The sequence below is a fragment of the Balaenoptera physalus genome (assembly GCF_965194825.1).
Source record: "Balaenoptera physalus genome assembly, chromosome: 17".
Taxonomy (NCBI): Eukaryota; Metazoa; Chordata; class Mammalia; order Artiodactyla; family Balaenopteridae; genus Balaenoptera; species Balaenoptera physalus.
Window position 1 is genome coordinate 41,763,022 of NC_138895.1, and position 20,947 is coordinate 41,783,968.

Genomic DNA, 20,947 nt, shown 5'->3' on the forward strand with positions numbered 1-20,947 from the left:
TCAACATATGTTCTTTACTAATACTATACAAAGATTGATAAAAATATAAATGTATCAGAAAGCTTAGAGCCATCTCCTCCTGAAATACTATAATGCCAAACGTCTCCTAGCCTTCTCATAAGAAAACATTTTTCTTTCCTTAAACACAAGGATCTAGTTGTTCCGAAGTGACAGGCAGTGAAATGATATTTCCTTATATTGCGTTAAATCATCAAAACAGTTTAATCTGTTTCTTTAAAGCATGCATGGCCTCCTTTGACTTTTCATGGTTCCTTTTGAAATAGTATGCTACCAACAGCTAAAGTGCTTTTTTTTTTTATTAACTGACATAGTTATAGAAACCCTGAAACTAAGACTTTACCTACCCATCCCCACAGATTAGTATGTCTTTGAATGAGTTTGTGCACATCTGTTTCCAGGGATCCCCCATTTTTATGAAAAAGGTCCTAGATCTGAGAATTGTTACATCAAGTTTGGAACAACCAGGACCCAATTCTGATACCTGACCTACGGAAAAAAGATCATAATAATAATAATAATAATAATAATAATAATAATTGTTGATATATAAACACTTAGTCAAATTTAAGAAAGAAACAGTGACAATATCAAATTACCGGAAACACATCCTTTTAGTCTTCCACACATAATGTCTTACTTAAAAATATAAAATCTGTCCCAGATGGTAAAAACTGTCCATTAATATAAGTATATATATATGGACTAAAATATGCTAAAAATATATTAAGAGGTAGTCCATCTGACAGTAGTGGTTAAAAAGTGCAGATGGGTATCAAAAATAGCCAAGTGTCAGAACCGCTCAAGTATCGCCATTCTGACACAAGCTCATAGTCACAGCTGTTAATATGTTCTCTGCATCAAAGTACAAGGTTTTCTAACACAGTTGATGAGCAAGAGGCAGTGAGAAACATTGCCCACACTTCAGGTTACTGCTTTAGAACCAGTCATATATTAACGACAACGCTAAAACACACTTATCAATGATTCTAAAACCTTAAATATAGTTCAGTGCATTTTAAATAAGGATGCTTTGAAGAATACTTTAAAATCATGTAACCAGCATGGGATAGCAAGGGTCCTAACTAATCTCTTTCACTTATTATCATTCACAAATGGCTTTGGGTTATTATAGGGTTTTGTTTTACCAAAACAAAATATAGACTCTACAAAACACTAATAAATCAGATCATTTAACACATATTAATTAAGAGCATAAAAACAAATTAGATTTGACTGATGACATAAAAATCAGATAAAACGATACTACAATACTCTGGCTAAATCAAAAACACAAGCACTTTTTCACACAGATTCCACATCACATACCCAATGCGCATTATATCTTTAGCTGCATGGTGCATATAAATCAAGATGATCGCTTAAAGAGTTAAAATGACCTTTCAGAGACCTCAGTCATTGTCTTTTTGTAAATTGATTTTCCCCATATTTCAGCTACACACATCCCTTGTCTACTAAACTAATGAAAAAGGTGCAGTTCCGTCACATATCCGTCCTTTCTGCACATATATCAATAATGATGAGGACTACAAGACACATCCTAAAGGGAAAAACATTCTTCAAACAACTGGTGATACCTACACACAACTGTGGTTGCAGAAAACTGGCAGATAATGTTTCAAAACACCATCTGTGAGGTGTACAAACTCTGTGACCAAGTACAGCCTCTTCTGCCTGTCCTACCCAAAAAATCTGCACATATCAGCCAGCTGGAGGATCTCTATCTGCCCTTTTTTTTCTGAGATAGGCTACTCAAAGTAGGTAAAGGGCAATCCATGTAGTTCTTGAGAAAGCAGAAACACCCTCTCCCCACCAGGCTTCTACCAAGCTTCTCTCTCCATAAGCAGAGCCTTCACTGGCAACAATCACAGAAACACCCTAGGCTCCAAAGATAATATTTTTCAGAGGAAACAGACATACACTAAATTTCCAGGACCACAACAGCTTCAGTAATTCAGCAGACTTTTTATTTTTAATTAACCGATTTCGATTATTTGCCTGATGACATCTAAGGACTGTGATTTAGGATAAGACTGAAATAATTTGTAGTCCCTAAAGCTTCCTTCACTTTCTCTGACATGAACAGCTTTTTAAAGAGACCTTATCCCAGTATTCCACCATAATCTGTAAACTCTCTCCACAGATGAAATGCCCAGGATACAAGGTACAGATGACAGTCACAAAATCCAGAACAGAAACAATACTTCTTACTTTAGCTAAATCCCTCAAGTAAAATTGCTCTGGCAAACATATATGTGGCTGTACTTGCCCTCAGCCTTTAAAACACACCTCCCACATTTTAAAAGCAAGGGTTCCACACCCTGTACCCCTGTAGCGAGATTTTTGAGGGCTCATTTTATGCCGCTTTCCACATCTCACCTCTGTCACCCCCAGCCTCTGCCTGCCCACGTAAAATACAGCTCACCGTGGGGCAGAAGGTATTTTTCCAAGCATAATAAAAAGTAAGCTTTCTTCATTTCAAAACCACAGAGAGAAAGCGGAGCAGGGCTAACTCACCAGGCATCCCTGAATCCAACGAACACACAGAAAGTGGCTCTCTCCTAAGAGCAAGCGTGCTCAGGGCTCATGCCTCCTGTTCTGGAATGGGCACCGGCAGAGAGAGGAGGGCCGTCAGAAGGGGCTGGGGCGGCATAGCCCGAGGCAGGGTGCTGGGCGCGTGCGCCTGCCAGGCAGAGACAGATGGAGAGCTGACACTCCGGATTGCACTTGGAGCAGAAATGTGGATGATGACAGGAGCACATGTGGCCTTGAACCCAGCCCTGTCTCTTCAGGCAGAACAATGACAGGGATGTGTATGCAAAGTATCACAACCCCTGCCTCCCCTTACCCACTCTACCTCTCTCAGCAAGTTCCAGAGCACCAAAGAACGGAAAGTAAAATGCAGAATGATAAGCTAAATGCTGAATAATTCATTCACCACCACCCCCAGCCCGTTACAAGTTAACCCTTATTTTGCCAAAAGAACAGAAAGTAGACCTGGCCCCCTACCACTGCTCACAATGAAAGCTGTCCTTTCCACCTTCGCATGTTAACCCCCATAATTGGGAACTTTATTAAAAAAAACAAACACAGGCACAGACCTCAAAGCTTGTTTATTGAACTGGAAGTCAAAAACAGTATAAAAAATGTTCTAAGACTGTGTATACTGTGCCAGTTTATCAGACTGAACAAAGTATCAGAATCACTTCCTTTGTCAGCTTCTCAGTAGTATGTGTAAAATAGAACACTTCTGAGAAGCAGAAGCAGACCACTTTTATTTTACTAGCGTGCTTTTAACCCCCTGGGATCCCCGCGTTGATATGCTCCAAACATTCTTAGCTTACTCTCCTCTACCTTGCACAGAGATCCATGGGAGATGAAAACAAAATCCTCACTGTAAAGCCTTTTCAAAAGCTGAACCATCATGTCCTCCTGATTTCTGAGTTTTTTGCACGCTCTTAAATGTTTATCCTTCCCATGAATAACACATACCCAGCCAGGTTCAATGGACTCTTCCCTATTAAGCTTTAATGGACACCATGATATATAAAACTAGAGCCTTTGTTATAGTGCTTTATCTAAAGCTGGCTATTTTCCTCTCAGCAGTCCCTCTTTAGTCCTTTGTAAAACATCCTTGCCTCATAGGAGAAACATATGCCTGCCTGCCTTGCATGACTTTTCTACACACACAAAAATGCCAGGCAGAAGGAAAATACTGTTCATTTCTAAAACTCTTCCTCAGTTTAACACTTGCAACTCTTTCCTAGGTCTCTGTTAGTTTAACAACACGACACATGATGAGACAGACCCCTCAGGCTTTACCTTTCCAGTGTTATGTTCAATCCAGTATAAACACAGAAACAATTCCACTTAGGAGCCACTGACCAGCCCACAAGCTCAGTGAATATGACAGCCGGGAGCATCCCCCTTAACTCTTGCTCTGCCTTCACAGTCTTCCAACTCATCCCGTGCTTATTCTACACTTTCGATATGCTTTTAGCCCTTATCAGATTGATTTTCCCTCTACTTGCTGCCTCGAAGAAACCATAAAAACCCATCTGAAAATAGAGGCAGTGACTCTTGACTTCTACCTCCTCACCCTTCCTACACCTTATCCCAAGAGTGCACACAACCTGTTTCAAAGCGTGCCCATGTACACACATACCCTGCACAAACTAAGAACAGATCATCTTTGGTAAACAGTGTCAATCAATAAGAACTTTTACAGTCCCCAAATACTGCATCCAAGAAGTGCTGCTTCATCTAGTGAACCCCTCAAAAATCCATCACTGTCAGAGACAACTTGTAAAAAGACTATAATTCATAATGATTACTCTGTTCTGTCACTAATAGTGTACTGCACCCTATTTATGAGGCCAATCTTTTTGTTCATCTTAGTTAGATGTCACTTGTAATGAGGTTCTGTGTAATGGATTTCAGAACAGTTATGCACCGAGTTCAAACATTCTTATGACAGAAAGCTTTATAGCAGACATGGGTGGATAATCAATTAAGCCCTGCTATAAGGGCCTTTATGGAATCCAGCATCCTAAATCTGCAGATTTTCATTTTTAAAGAGAGTATTTTTTTTTAAGCCACCCAATGCTACATGCCACTGATTTTCTTTTTAATACTATACCTATGTTAGAAAGAGAACATTTTCACAGTGGGAAACCCAACTTTCATCAATATGCATGGTGAATCACTTCTAAAATAGAAAATGACAGGACAAAAATGCAATACACTTTAAGAAAACTGGATGATACCCGGTTTTAAAACTGGGTCTTAATATCGGTACACTGCAAGTCCCTAAACCACAGCTCAGAAAATTGAAGTTCCATATGCTGTGCGATTATGTATCTTTTCTATGTGTAAAAAAGCTTTTTAAGCTGTTATCTGACTACAGTAATTGCCACTTTAAATTGATCCACATCAACAAAACCTGGATCCCTGGAGATTCTCACCTAGAAATCTGATTGCAGAAAGGGCCTGAGTGTGTGTGCACCTGAGACTAGTTCAGCATTTTCTCCAGGAACCAGTTTCCTCCTCTTATCCTTTAAGCCATGGAGGCAAGCAAAGCAGCGACCCCATTTGGCAGTTCTCCCTGAACAGGAAAGCCTGGATGCATAGTTCTATAGTTCTATACAGTTACTTAGACAGAGGTAACTTTCCCTTTAACTAAAAAAAAAAAAAAAAAAAAAAAAGAGTATAAGGAGCCAAGATCTCTAACATTCAAATTGTATAATAAAAATAGACAATCAATAACATGATGAATACATTTATGTAAGTGAGTGGGAAAAAAGAATATGTATTGTGGAAGTTTTCCCTGGCATAAAACACCGACCTGCATTACCATTAGGGAACATATTTTTAAAACTTAAAATATATTCAAAACAATAACAAAGAATACATTGCTGACCAATTAAGTGTCTTCCTTAGAAGAGCCATGTCAGTTAATGCATGTCTTTTAATTAAGAACACAGAGCACTTTTAAGGCAATCTTTTTTAAAGAGAGTCATCTAAAAAATCACTTTCCAAATCAGTAAATTTAGTCAACAACTGAATGCCCAGCTCCCAAAATAATACATAAACTTCTGACAGTATATTTAGCTCATTCACTAGAAGGACATTATGGTATTGTATTACTCTATTTTCCACTTGTTTCCAAAACAGACCATCCCTATAGTACAGAGTTTTCCTTTGTTCAAACCTGACTTACCAATAGGGATTAGCAGTCTACTGAAATTGTCTGCAGTTAATGCAAGCTCTCTGCACTGGTGAAGGAAGAGTTTGAGTTAAAGCTTTTCCACAGGTCTTCTCAACTTTCCACTTGCTCCTAGCAGGCTGTTGTGATACACTGTGACTTCACACAGTAGGTATTAAGTGAGTTAATTCAAAGGAGCTGAAACCTCATTGATCCTAATTGAAAGCAATACACCCAACCAAATACCTTCCTACCCCATCTGCTCTGGCCTGCCACCAGCTATTCAATACAAGAGAATTAATAGTTTCAGATATTCTAACCGACCCAATAAAGGCACTCATTTAAGCAGGGCTGCATTAACAAAGTGAAAAAACAGGGCAAAATGGGTTCAAATGGAGCATTTTACTCCTAGTTGCCTTTAACAAAGCTGAATAAGGCTTATTCTGACTTTTTATGTGCAAGACTTGATAAACTGAATGAGAAGGCACTCAATGATCAGCCAACGAGCATTGATGAATGGTCATTAAGACCCCCCCTGCTCTTAGGGGAGACCTGTCCACAAAGTGGCACACCAGCTTGAAAGGGCGGACTCACTAATGTCCAGATTTCTCCGCTTGCTTGTTCCACTTTCAATTTCAGACCACTGGCCACCAAATGAGGCTGACATATTGGAAAATAATGTTTTATGGGCGAGTGGTAAAAAATAAAATGGAGGCATTAGCTCTGCTTTCAAATTCAAATCTGCTAGTTTTGTCAGACCCCAAAGGTTTTGATTTTCCACCCAGCTGGAAGCTATTAGTGTTTTCTAAAGGCATCCCACTGACAGGGCAAACCTACCTAATGTGTGAGCTGTTGGGCTACGGGAGATGGACCTCTCTTTTGGATGATTTCCTAACTTCTCATCACTTTGACAGTCAATTAAATAGATACAACACCTAATAAAAATGTACATTAATTTGTTTCTGCCACTGAAAGACATCTGAAACTGTATTAAATAAAAGCCATAATAGATTGTCTCCTGACAAAGATAAATCCAATTATACTTTGTCTGCAAGAAAAACAAATGGTTTATGTTTTAGTTAGGCTATAACATAAGATGCAGCCAACCAGAAAGAAATGAGTGGGATCGAAAAAAATTAAGTTAAAAAGTTCATTGAAGTATTCTATAAAGGTAAGAGAATATCTGTCATTTTAACCTTCTTTATATAAAAGTCTGTTGTAAACAACTGGACACATTCATGCTATTTCCCTCAAATATTTCCTTTGGGGGAAGTGACTGGCGAGCATTTTTGTCTCCACAACTTTCAACCAGCCCACAGAAGAGCTCACAAGAGCTTTGCTTAAATGACAAAAGAACAGGAGACATGATTGCCATCTTAAGAATTTGAAGGGTGTATAAACATCATGGGTCAAAGGGTTATTTAGGGTTATCCAAGAGGGCCTAAGTGCTAGCAATAAGATGGAATCAAGTCAAAGAAAACATGCTGGATAGAGGAAGCTTATCTTAATAGGTGATTATACCAGACATCACAGCAGCAGAAAAGCTTCGCTGCTTGGATCATTTGCAACTAGATGACAAAGCACCATACAAAACAGTGTCCCATGGAGAACATGCTATATGGTCTGTCGAGAAATCCAAATCTACCAGGGCAAGTGGCAGGTCAAGAACTAGAAGTCATGACCCCTTACCTTCACCTGTGACATGTCAAACCAAAGGACTCAGGTCCCTTTGATTTTTGTTTCTCCAATCAGTTAAAGTGAGTTAATAATGTGCTCTAAACTGTAATTTGAAGATGCCAATCATAACAAACTTTTAAATAATAATGATTACCTAAGCTGATAAGCCCAAAAGTCTCTATGATATTTTTTTCCACCTTCAGAATAAAATGTTAGTCATATCATTCCAACAATTTTTTAGGCACTGTATTTGATTCTCAACTCTGGTTGAAGTATAACGTTCTCTACATATGAATGAAAAGATGTATATTATTACATTTAAGTATGTAGGGAGCATGTACGTGTATTTCTACAAAATGAAATCTGTTTAAGATGAACTATCACGTGCAAAAACAAAATCTGTACTTGTAATTATTATGAATTGTTTCTAACAGTGCCAAGGCCTTTAAAATATCACAATATATTGCAGTTCTTTTCCACCAACGACTTTTGATTTTCAATACCTAATATTCAAAAATATTCTGAAATGTTAAAACAGATTTAACACTTGCATTGTCTGAATGTTGTATTATTTAAATGCAAACTTCAAACCTACTAATATCATTAAATGTAGATTAATCCATAGGCACCAGCAAAGGGTTAAATTATTTTTAAAAATTTTAAAGTAAAACACTTCCTTAGTAATCCACAAGGCTGTATACTAGCTATATCAACTCTCTCTTCATACAAAAGCATATTCCCATAAAAATAATCAATCTTAAAAAGTATACACTTGTGTGTAAAATCTGCAAATAAGTTGCCATCTAGTTTCCTCCTATGTTTTATAACTACAAAAATCACTCAGATAATATAGAAGACACTCTGTACTCATCCCTTACCCATTTGACAAGGACTGTAACACTCTATGGAAAACCTTTGTTTCAATGTCACCACCTCCCCATCCTAACTAACGGCAAGTTAGTTTTGTTAAAAAGCAAGGGTGATGGCGTATGCTCCAATGAACTTACCCTCCTCCCAGCACCAGAGACAAAAACCTGCAGCTCTGCCCTGTGCAGGCAGCCATCTGGACAGCTTTCCCTCAAAGCCCAGCCCACACCACATGCAGGCAAACTCCGAGGGCTCGAGAGCTCTGTAGGGCTATTCATGACATACCAATTTCACATTTTCTGCCTGTACGCTTGCAACAATAAATGCTAATGAGGACTGTGAATGACAATTTTTAAGACAATAAAAAGGTCTCCAAATCCCTTGCATATGGAGACACTGTTTTCAAAACTTCACCTTCTGTTACAGAGCTTTTAGAGTCTAAAGGAGAAAAAAAGAATAACCTAAGGAAAACAATAAGATGATCAAAGCACAACTGACTCCTTAAGATTTCTAAAGAAAGCAATCTGTGTAAGTCCAGCGAACAACAGATCTCGTCACCCATATGAACAGCCCTATGAATGCATGAGGTACCTTTAATCTCTACTACCTTTGCCTTCTGTAGACATGTAGCTTAGCAAATGCAGTTCCTGCAAAACACTGATTTTTTTTTAGAGACTGGGAATTTTAAAGGCAGCATTTGTCCAAAAATAATTATAATAATCATCATCAATCACACTTTGGCATAGTATTTAACATTCCACATATCTTTAAATAAATGTAAATGCAAAAGTGGTCCTCTTCTGATAACGTCTATTCTTAAAAATAATGCAATGATTCTGGGTGATGAAATTATAAATCATGTTTATTTTCCTCTTTTAATTTTTCTCTATTTTCCAAATCTTCTAAAGTGAGCATGTATTACATTTTTGAGCCAGAAGAAACAATAAATATTACTTTCAATGCAATGAAAATACTGAACAAAAGACATAAATGTTTTGACCTTGATAGGAATTAAACTATTTTTCACAGCAACAAAAATAAAACAAAAGATTCATCTTACTGTAAATTGTGTGCAGGGCAGTCTTTTCATTAACATGGATTAAAACACTTTCAACAAAATCCACCAGGTGGAGCAAACACACAGCAATAAAACAAACAAACAAACAAAAAAAAAAATCCCAGAATTTTTTCATCATATTCTTTTCTCACAGGACTTTTATCTCTAACAAACTCTCCACTTCTATCTCTCCACATTGCAAATTAGCAAAATCCATCCACGCATACTAATTTGCCACATTTATAAACAAATTCAAACTTAGGTATAATGGATTCCATTATAAGTTTTCATTCCAAAACTGCTTTATTTGTTCAAATAATACCCAGCACAGTATATTTGCTTTTATAACAATGTAAATTTTTAAATTAATGTTTCACTCCGACCCTCCTGGGTTTCGTCATGTACCCCTCTCCTCCTCCCCTCACCCCCCCACAAGACCAGGCAGAATAGAATGCAATGCTGTATATTCTGAAATATACTGAACAGTGGTTAAAACCTAAAAATCTCAACCTAATTCTTACTCTGTATGGAAATTTCAATTCTCACTCTCACTTCTCATTAAAGTTATTCTTAATTGTAGACACCAGAATCTTACTAAAATTTTGGAATACTGTGACTTTTTTATCTGTTATATCAAAATGTCCTGTTTTGATTCCTGTTGGTAAATTGACACAGGTCCACAGTTACTAATAGATTTTGGCTTTTTCCCTTCTCTTTTCTAGAGTAATTCACTTCCTCCCTTTCTCTTGTCCCACAGATCTGCTTTTTTCTTGCCATTTCACTCCACTTACTGAGCACACTCAGTGCAAGGTAAAAACCCCATTTTCTTGTTCACAGTTTGTCCCTTAGTTCCTGATGCCACCACCTGCAAGCCACAACTCTCCCCATTCACTTTTCAAAGTCCTCCAAGTTTTTCTCACGTTATACACTCTCTGCTGCTAAGGCTTAATGCTACAACTGGCAGTAATGTTACTTGCATTTAAGAAAGCTCCAGTTGGATAGAACTACCAAAAACCTGGAGCTTGAAAGGGGGGGGTACCTGGAGTCTGTCAGTGGAGGAGGACACCAGTTAGGAATGTTGACTGTGGCTTAAAATATATTTACCTGTTTTCTTTTCTCATATTTATACTGATGTTGAAAGAGAAATAATACTCAAAGAAATGCAGCAGGCTGATACATAAATAAATACGCACGTGCCTAAGGATCCACATACTACTACTTATGCTAGCGTATAAACAGATCATGGTGATGCCAGCTCCATCACAAGATGAACGAGGCTAATCCAATTATTTAAATGATTATATACTTTTCACTGGAGTGGTATACAAACACATAAATTATTGACATCGCTTCCATAAATATAATATGAAAAATAAGTTTTTAGAATAATTCCTACCAAACTCTTCCCTGCAAAGTCCAATTCTTTTATTCTTTGCAAAGAATGGAATCAATCCCCTGGAGCTGTGCTCATACAGAACACAGGTACACACTGCTGCTCTCTTTACTTGCCGGCAACTCCTATTAGCACTAATGGGATGCACATATGTGCATCTAAAGGGTAAATGCCCTGAAGTCTGCATGACAGAATCCTAATGAAGTAGCTGGAAAAACCAAATCACTGCACATGTAGTCACACTTTCCCCTCCCTCTGCAGGAAACCCCACCACCACCACCTTTGCTCCCCCACCCACAGTGCAGACATTTCACCAGCCCACCCTGCGCATAAAGAACCTGCTGGATTTCCTCTTGGAAACATAACATCTTGTTATACTCTGGGGATCTCCCAAATGGCTCCATCTCCAAGCATTCCTCAGAGTACCCTATACTACTGTCAAATTGGCCACACATTCCAAATAATATTTCTCACCACCCTCAGCTTCTTCAAAGGGCATGGCCCTTCCCACAGCAAATGTCCACATCCATATTTAAATTCCAGGGAAAGGAAAAAACCCAACCTTAAAGGTTCTATCACCTTTGTTTAAAAACGGACTATTCTGTTTTCATGGACAGATTAAGATTCCAAAACTGCCTCACAAAAAAACAACCTGAATTACTAGTTCCACACCAAACTACCAGTGAATCTGACCTAAAAAGGCAACACACGAAGGACACTAAATAACAGGAATTAGGAAAATGAGAACCCATTAACTGAGGCCAGTCCTGCACTGGTTAATGTCTGTTGCTGTTGATAGAGATATTGTTTCATAGCAAGGCCAGGGTGTAAAATGAAAAAGACAGATTTTTAAACTCATTAAGAAAAAAAAAAAAAATCAAGCACGTCTGTCACCGTAGTCCAGAAAGAAAGAGCAGGGACACAGCACTGGCAGGAACCTCAAATTCCTGACCAAACCCTCTTCCACACAATGCCTCCAGAAAGAAAGGAACCCAGGGCGGGAGCCAGCTTGACGCTGGCGGACAGACAGGGCTGGCCTTGCAGGATGTCAGAGCGCCAGGCGGCTGCAGAGATACTGGGCTTTCACACACTCTCAGGCTGACTGTTTTGCTCTTCAGGTAATTAAACAAGGAAGCAGGGCTGCTGGGTATGCGCCTGACCCCGAAGCCGCGGCTCCCTGGTTCTGCATATCAACTTCCGCAAGAACTGCCCGGAGCATCAACAGAGCATTCTCCTCTCACTCTCTCTCGTTTCCTTCTCCACCTTTTCCTAAAGCTGACCCAGAAACAAATCCTCCCTACAAAAACATCCACAGAAAGGTCTGAGTCTCTTTGTCGTAAAAACCTCTGTGCTGTTGTTCCCTGTCATGACCCTCCAAATTTTAAAGAGCAAAAAATTGCCCTAATGGCAGGAATTTTGTAAAAAAATCACATATAACCACAAATCTATGTAAAACACTGGCATCTTAATCAACATGGATCATTCAAAGATAATAATACCCAGATAATAATATTTTTTTCTTTAGCGTGTGCTTGATTAAAGTATGAATCTTTACATTCAAAAAGCTCCCCAAGAAGTAAGTGATTCTGATAATCCAGTTCACAAATTAAACATTTGTTGTATAGTGTAATTAATATTGTTATTTTCAGTTTTGATAATGAGCATTATGGTAAGTAAATACCACCTATGATCTGGTTTATTATGTTTCATCAAAAATGTTATTTTTTAAAAACTAAAATATTTCTTCTCTACAAAGAAAGTCACCATTAAAACTCAGGAATATTTTTAAAAATCCCTTAAAAGATAAGAAAGTAGCACACACACACACATTAAGTAATGATTAGAATCATATAAATAATACATTCTTCCTTCATCTCAAAATCCATAGAGTAAAATATTGGCTGAAAGAGACAGAGACCAAAAGAAAGATGAATACAAAAGCATGCCTGCTTGTCTGTGTTCAACACAAAGAACATTAAATGAAAACAACTGGCATGCTGCCAAATTCCTATAGAGGCAAAGAGATTCAAATAAATTGATTTCACGCATCACACTGACCTGGGATCAGTGTGCAGTGCTACAATAAGCTCAAAGCTCCGTGTGGGGTAAAGCGCATTAATACTATCAGACCCCTCAAACATGACCAAGAAAAACTAAAAATATAGGCAAACGCTCTCAAAACCCAGCAGTTTTGCTTAAGAAAATAATTTTCTTCTTTTCCTAATAAAGATACCAATATTTGAAGGTGCACAGCATCATCTAAATTAAATGTTTTTATTTTTAAATATCTAATAATACAATATCTAAAAATTGGTACTACATAAATATCCCATCCCATGATTCGAACATAAATACATACCACTTTGCAACAAGTTTCCTCTGTCTTAATTGCTTCCCTGATAATGCCCTTGCATCTTTTAGATGGCCAATTAATTTTTTTATATGACAAATATTGGACCCTTCTTAGTATTTTCCTTAATGGCTTTTAAGAGCAAGCTCCTCAAGCTGGATACCACTCCTAACTGTCCCAAATCCACCCACTCCTCACAAAGACACACATAACAGAATTCTAGAAAAGTGAACACTGTGCATATTTTGGATATGCTTTAAAATACTGGGAGGAAACATAGCAGCGTTTTGCCTTTATCAGCTTCCAGGTAAGCTGGTGACTGTCCCTAAGGCATCATTTCTCCCCTGGCCACCCAAAAGAGACAGGTTTGTCTCCTGGTGACCCCTGCCTGGCTTCAAACTCATCACAGGGACCAGACTCTCTGGCACCACCTCAGGTCACTGTCTCTTACTGCCACGACTGTTCAATTTCACATAGTTCTTTGCCTTTTCTGCTTCCAAATTATATCCCCAAGAATCCAATGGACTCCATGCTTGTAAATGTAAAGTATGTGATTTCTGTTTTTCTCTACTTTTTGGCTCAACCTGAGTCTAAACCCCATATTTATATATACCCACTACCATCACAAAAAAGAAAAAACTAGGAGTAAATTTTTCAACGCCACATGAATCATAAAGAAAACTCAACAGTTATAAAATAGGCCAACACACACAATTATATACATACATGTACATACATGTGTGCCCACACACATCATTTTTTAAGTATGTACACCCACACACACAAGAAAGCGAGAGAGAAGAAACTCAACATGGTGTTTTTGATACATGATACTGAGGATTAGTATTTGCATATTATAACAAATAACGTGCATTAAACTTGTTTTAAAATGTGTCTTTGTCATGCATTTTTGCTCTCAATATGGATCTTCCATGCTGCAATGGTCCTTTGTGTCAGCAGCCCACAGAGATATGCCACATGACCAGGAGAGAACATTGTTGTAATGGGATAGGGGTGGGTAAAGACGATGACACTATGTATCTGCAATATATGCTCAAGTTTTAAAATCCAATATTCTTTTCAATTTGCAATCTGCACCTTATATATTTTTATCATACTATCACTGCCCACCTCCCAGAGATACATAAGGCAGAAAGCAGAGAATTATATCCTCTTTGAAACAAAGTGCTTTCTTCTGATGGAAGATGAAGAGAAAGCAATTCTAAAGCAAGGGTTGTTGTTGTTATTATTATGTTTGTTTCCTTTAAGATATTAACAACTTTCTTTCTATGCTGGACTTGAGAAATCTAATCAACCAAGATTTGAGTTCTCAAAAAATTTATTTTTAGTAACAATAGTACACAGGTACAAAGACAGAAGCAGAGGTGAGAGATGTCTCAATTACTTAATAAATTTTTGAATTCCTCATCTTCTCTTTCAAATTTATGTCTCTCACTAATTACAGTAGAAGAACATCATAATATGAAGATGGAGGAATGAAAGGAAGAGAAATACAGACAGAAACCAAATCATGACTTAGGCTATCTCAAAGGAGCCTATAATTATACAGGGAATCATTTCATTTTCTCTGGTCTTTCAAAAACAAAAACAAAACACACTCATTTGCCAACACCTTCTTAGGAACTTTAAGAAAAAGCCAATAAGCCTTTGTAGGAACTGCAAGAGTAGATGTTATGTGTGTGGGGTGGGGGGAGACACCAGCAGCTATGTTTCCAGAACAATGGCCATGAAGGGTAAATATTTTGCTACCACCTTTTCCATGTAGTCAGGCAGGCAGTCACAGAACTTCAAAAATCCCCACCTAATCACTAAGAGTGCCAACCTGTACAACACAACGTTTGTGTTAACTCTCAAGTCTTTCTTAGCACAATTTATCTGTATTCATCTGTGCTTCTGCACAAGTCCACTAAACCTGAAACAGAGCTGGCTGCAGGAGGCATCAACTCTCTGGAACCCATAAGGCAGGGCTCTCCTTAATTTTTAAATGTTGCAGACTTTAAGAAGTCACTTGCCAAATGGGAAAGTGTACATTTTGCTGTTTTCCTAAAGTTAGACTTCTTTTTTTTTTAAACGTGCCTATGGACGTGAATTCTGCTTAGGAAATGACATTCACCTACAAGTTTAAAAAAATATCCAAATCAAACAGAAGAAATAATAAATGGAAAAGCACTTTTTTCCCTCTTTAGTCAACAAACTGCTTCAGAAAATACCATCTCTAGTTGCAATAAACACAGAAATCATGACATAGCTTTTACTCTTTAACTCCAAGTATTGCTCAGCTTATAACAGATGTATTATGAAACATGGCAAGAAGCACAGCAACAAGAAGAGGGGTTAAAAAAAAAAAATAGGTACTTGATCATTTGCTATCTTCAGACCCAAAACTATCAAACAAGGGCTCCCACAGCCAGGCTGACTGATCACCACCCAATCCCACATCCAAAGTTTTCAAAGACAAATTTTTTAAATATATAATACAAATTCGTTATCAACAGGCACTAGAAGAAGAAGTAAGGAAAAGAAAAGAAAAATCTTCACAAGTATAATTTATTAGGAAAAAAATAATAGATTGATTTTTGGCATGTAAGTAAATTGCAAAGTCAAAATATTTGTCTGTTCCTTACCTTGACAATATTCAAAGTTCCCTTTTTTCCGGCAGTCACCTATTACTAAACTCAGTGCTCTCCAAGTGTTTCTTTTGACAGATATCATTCTCCACCAATCGCTCTGCTAATTTCCTCTCTCCTTTTCTGACTGGGACAGATATTATGTTCACCAGCCCAGAGATCAATCTTTTCTATTGACAACAACAAAGGGAAAAAAAACGCATATATCACAACCAGTCTGAAGTATCACACCCATCTACTTACACGATAATACTAGGCCAGTTTTGTTTTGTTTAAGAAACAGATACAAGCCCTTCTAAATTTTAGAAAAATCCAAACCAGAAAATATTTTCAGAGTTCCTGCAGTGACATGCCCTATAGGGCTCTTAATTCTCCAATCATCTGACTCAAAGCTGGATACAACTCCTCTTTCCTTAAGTTGGGTCTAAAATATACATACATCAATACCTGAAAAGAATGTGTTAGATTTTACCTGTTTTATTTTTTTTTAATTAAATAATCTATCAGATATGGTTTCTTTAGAAAATGCTTTGAGACACTGTGTTATTTATTTTATTTTTTGGAATTTTAAGTGCAAGTTAAACCGTGTTTCAAAACAAAGTGGTGTCAATATTGTTTTCACTGTTCTGAAATTTACACATTGCCATCATTAGCTAAGATAATCTGAAACAACTGTTAACGGTATCTAATAATCTTTATGCAACCAACCAGTTTGAAATTATTAGTAACAACAATTAGTGAAGCATTTTACCAAATAAACTTCTACTACTTTCTTTTTTTCTTCTAAAGCAATCCAAATATTCTCATTTTTCCTGCTAGATTTGGCAGGTTTAGAATTCATTCATTCATTCCCAAACACCTACTATTACTACTACCACCACTATTACGAATAGAACAAGTATCACTATTTAGTTCTTATAATCTATGAAACATAAATCTAGCACAATCATATGCACATAAAGTAATAACTCAATAAATGCAAAGAGATAGATTTATAAAAGCAGTCTCAAAAAATATTACTAAGGATGTTGCTACTATTTTTTTAAGAGACCAAACTACTCCCTAGAAATTAAAATTGGTGAATATACATACTCTGATGTATATAAACAAGCAGTTTCTATTTTAAAAAAAGAAAAGCAGTGCCCTTTATACACCATATTACAACTCTGCTATCATGCAATCAATGTTTCTCATTCTTAATGGAAAAACTTAAACAGGGCCAAGGAGGGGAGACTGGAAGTAAATACATCTAGATGTCAAATATTATTTCCAGAAAATGGAAATATGGGTAATATTATTTCCAGGAGATGGAAATATGGGTAATTTTCTACACAATTCTGGTATTTCCAATGTCTTTACACTGAGATAAAAAAAAATATTTTGTAAATAGAGGATAAATAAGTATTATTGGGAAAAAGAAGAAAATGGATACTTTTCTTAGATTCAATCATGATTTTTGATAATATTTAGTGCCTCAACAACCATAAACAAAAGGCATCAGAGAGCCTGATAAAGTAGAGTCTACCTGTGTGGGCCATATTTAATAATCTCCATTAAACAAATGAAGGAGGCCAAGTACATACAAATCCCCTAGAGTCTAAGTCTTTTTCTTGCTTCTCATGACTGCTAAATACAAGACTAATGTCTCGGTTTATTACCAAAAATGGTATAATGGATCTCAGTTTTGAGGCACATAAAATTACCATGTGGATAAACTTCCTTTATAAGATAAATTTCTCAATTATAAATGATCTCCCAATATAGAATATACTATTTCACTTTTTAACTTGTGTCTATTTTAATCGGAGTATCCTGAAGTGAACGGAGAAAAGCTGACAGGAAGATAGTGTTACAAAATATTTTAAATGTACATGTTTATAAATTCTTAAATGTTAACATGGCATACAAATACACATTCAAGTAATACACAATGTAAACCTCAAGTTACCCACTGATGATTTTCCTCACTCAACTATTTTTATATATGAAACACTGTATCACAATCAATAGGATAACTCACCAAAAAAAAAAGAAGTTAATGTTTAGATTTTTCAAAATAATGACTTTGGAGTATTATGTTTGTTCTTCATACCTCCAACACAATAAATTGTCTTCTGATATAAAATAACAATAAAATGGGTAATGGTAATGAGCACTATGAAATATATATCCAGATTATCTGTGATACTTATTCCACACTGAAGTCTGTATCACATGCAATCAAAAGTAAAATTTCTCTATCTTTAATAATTGCTTTGTTCCAATCCTAAGCCCTCAAATTTGTAAAACCTCATTATGAGGGGAACATATACTGAGACCAGTTTAAAAGCTAAACTCTACCAAGAGGAGAATGCCTAAAACAATTTGTAGTTCTACAAGAGTGTTATTAAAAAGGCTCAACATGTTGTATTACCATGGAAATTGTGGAAAACAGACATTCCCAAACAAATATTACTTTTTCTCAATGGTATGAAGTAATGAAAACCACATGTGTAAATCTGCGATCTGTGCAGTAGTTCAAGCTGCAGCTAATAGAAAATACAGAAAGTGAACTCTGCTATATAAAGGATTTTTGTTACAGAAATATAATGTGAAAACCAGATGCAGACAGAAAACCTTAATCACAGATGGGAATGTAATCACTGGCATACTGAATACTTTTTTGATCAATCTTAACCATATGCGTAATGTATTTATTTTCTAAGGAATGCAATAACTTGAGAGAACCTTCTATTTGAATTCAGTTAACCTCATATTTATAATGCTTTTATCTTACTCCCCCATCCCTTCAATGTGTACACTGAGCCAAGGTTTTAAAAGGAAGAGCTGCTGGCCTTGGCAAATCCTTCTTGTATCAGTTTATCTTTCAAAGTTTTAATAGGATGTAAAGACTACACACATCAGAATCAACCTCAAAAGCGATCAAGTGCAGTTCCCCATTACTGTGTTTCTCAATCACTGCCAGGAATCCCTTCACTGCCCAAACACATTTCTCTACAGAACTATATCAACATTTGGGGCTATTTTTCCTTTAGTAAATAAGATACAGTTATTCCAAAAATGAGGCTTTAACACACCTCTTTTTATCTATCAATATGAACTGAATTAAACCTTTAACTTTTCCTTTCACAAAAACATCTTGTAACGTAAAGAATGTCCCTTTACTTTAATAAAAATACAATTAGTTTTTGGTTCCAAGGGGAATTACCACAAAAGGAACCTGTTACATCATACATTACTTAGGAAACATTACCTTAATAAGCACAGTCCCTGACACTGGGTGGTAGCTTACCTTTGCCAAGACCTCCACAACCTTATTTGTAGGACAATGCTGAATCCCCCTGATTTGAAGCAGTCAACAGAGAACCACCATGTAGGCCTCACTTTAGGACTACATTCAACTTCCAACAGGAAGTGACTGGGACACTATGTTATTTGGGGTGTCCCTAAACTTCAAGGCCCCAGCTGCACAAGTTTCCTTAAGCTTCTATGGCATATACTCATCCTGATTCTCCTTATCTCTTCTAACTACTCATCCGCTAATATATGCATAGAAACAAACAGTCCTTGTTCTGACATTCAAGACCCTCCATGATTTGGCACTAACCTACACCTTTCAGCCTCTGCTCCGTCCATGCCCTTACAGGGTACAGCTCTTCAATGGATAAACTCCCATAGAATGCATCACCTCATCTTTATGGCTTTGTCCATTAACTCTTCCAGACTTAATGGCCAGCTCCTATTCAACACTCAGGTTTCATTCAAGTGTAACCTCAGAGACAGTCTTCCCTCCTATCCAAAATAAAGTCTCACCACCACCGGCAGCACCCTCCACCATTCTCTCCAACATTGTTTTTTAATTGTCTTCATTACATTTAACACTATGGGTAATAATCTTACAAATGTCTCTATTGCATGCCCCCCTAAACTGTAAGATCTATGAGAACAGGGGTCTTGTCTGTTTTGCTCATTACTCTATCCTCCATACTTAACACTGTACTTGGCACCTAAAAAGAATAAAACAAATGAATTCCATCTAATGAAATGCTATACAGGCCCAATTCAATCCCTGTGACCTTCACAAACCTTTCCCTGACCACTCCTGGGGCCCACGATCATTCTCTCTTCTTTAAATTATAATAGCATTTATGGTCTATATCAGGCGGGGCAACCTTTACCTTCCAAACACTGTTCATATGAGCCCATTCCCACCAGTACTGTACATACACAGGCCAGTATGGAAATCACCCAGGGCATCCAGGGCTGTGAAGCCAGCCCTTCCTCCCACAGTAAGCAGTAGGATACCACGATTAAGAACTGCAGGCAGCATTAAGTCCATACAACCTCTAAGGTGTAAATGCACTCTAGTAGTTTTTATGCATAGATTTATCTCCCAACTGAGTTTAGCAATTGACTTTCCTGTTCTGGAAAGAGATCTCCCATCTTATTCTCTTGCTGTCTTCAGACCTTACCTTGATGCAATATATGCATTTTGTTGTAATGGCCATGAGGGAAGGGGCCATGTTTATTCAACAGTCTTCATACTCAGTGCCTGGCTCACAGAAGGTGTTCACTCAATATTGGCTGAGTGAACAAAGGAATAAATGATAACCGAATACTATCTAGTTTTTCTTCAAGCCTCTTCCTCTTATTGTGATAAAGCATTATTTTAAAATCCTTCAAATATTATTTTAAAGATAAAAATTAAACAGAAGGCAGCTGACCAATCTATGAATTATTATTTTTAGTCAAACTGACAATGCAGGATGATCAAGGAGTTAACAAAGCAGGCAATTTAAAATAGTAAGAAGCTCTAAAATATCTCCTCTGTTACAGATATAATTTAATCTTCAATAAAATAAAATCTCCTAAAATGACTGTACCTTACCTACACTGACCACTTAGCCCACTGCATGCAGTTGGACTGGAATATCAGGTCTTACACTTATTAGCTATTTGACCTTGAACAAGTCACTTAACCTTTCTAAGCTTTAGATGTAAATCTCTACAGTAGGATAATAATACCTAACTCACCGGGATGATATGAAGAGATAATACTTAAAAAGTGCCTATCTTGCCCCTAGTGCAAGTGTTGTTTTCTTCAATGTGCTCAGTTCCTATCAATTGAGAGTAGAAAGGAGGTAATACCTATTTTAATATTATGATTTAAAAGCATTAAAGCACTAGGTCACTACTCAAAAAACGACCTAGT

At 37.0% G+C, this 20,947-nt stretch overlaps 1 protein-coding gene across 7 annotated transcripts in view; it reads right to left on the reverse strand.

The window, feature by feature from the left end:
- RUNX1T1 (RUNX1 partner transcriptional co-repressor 1) overlaps window positions 1-20,947 on the reverse strand; it is a 137,045-nt gene that overhangs the window by 95,540 nt on the left and 20,558 nt on the right. For 3 of the 7 annotated variants that reach the window (XM_082434179.1, XM_082434180.1, XM_082434181.1), the window contains exon 2: window positions 15,733-15,905. The exons of 3 other annotated variants lie outside the window; for them this stretch is intronic. In XM_082434179.1, coding sequence (XP_082290305.1) covers window positions 15,733-15,820 — 88 coding nt within the window. In that variant the 5' untranslated portion in view covers window positions 15,821-15,905. One more of the 7 variants, XM_082434183.1, reaches the window with a different exon arrangement.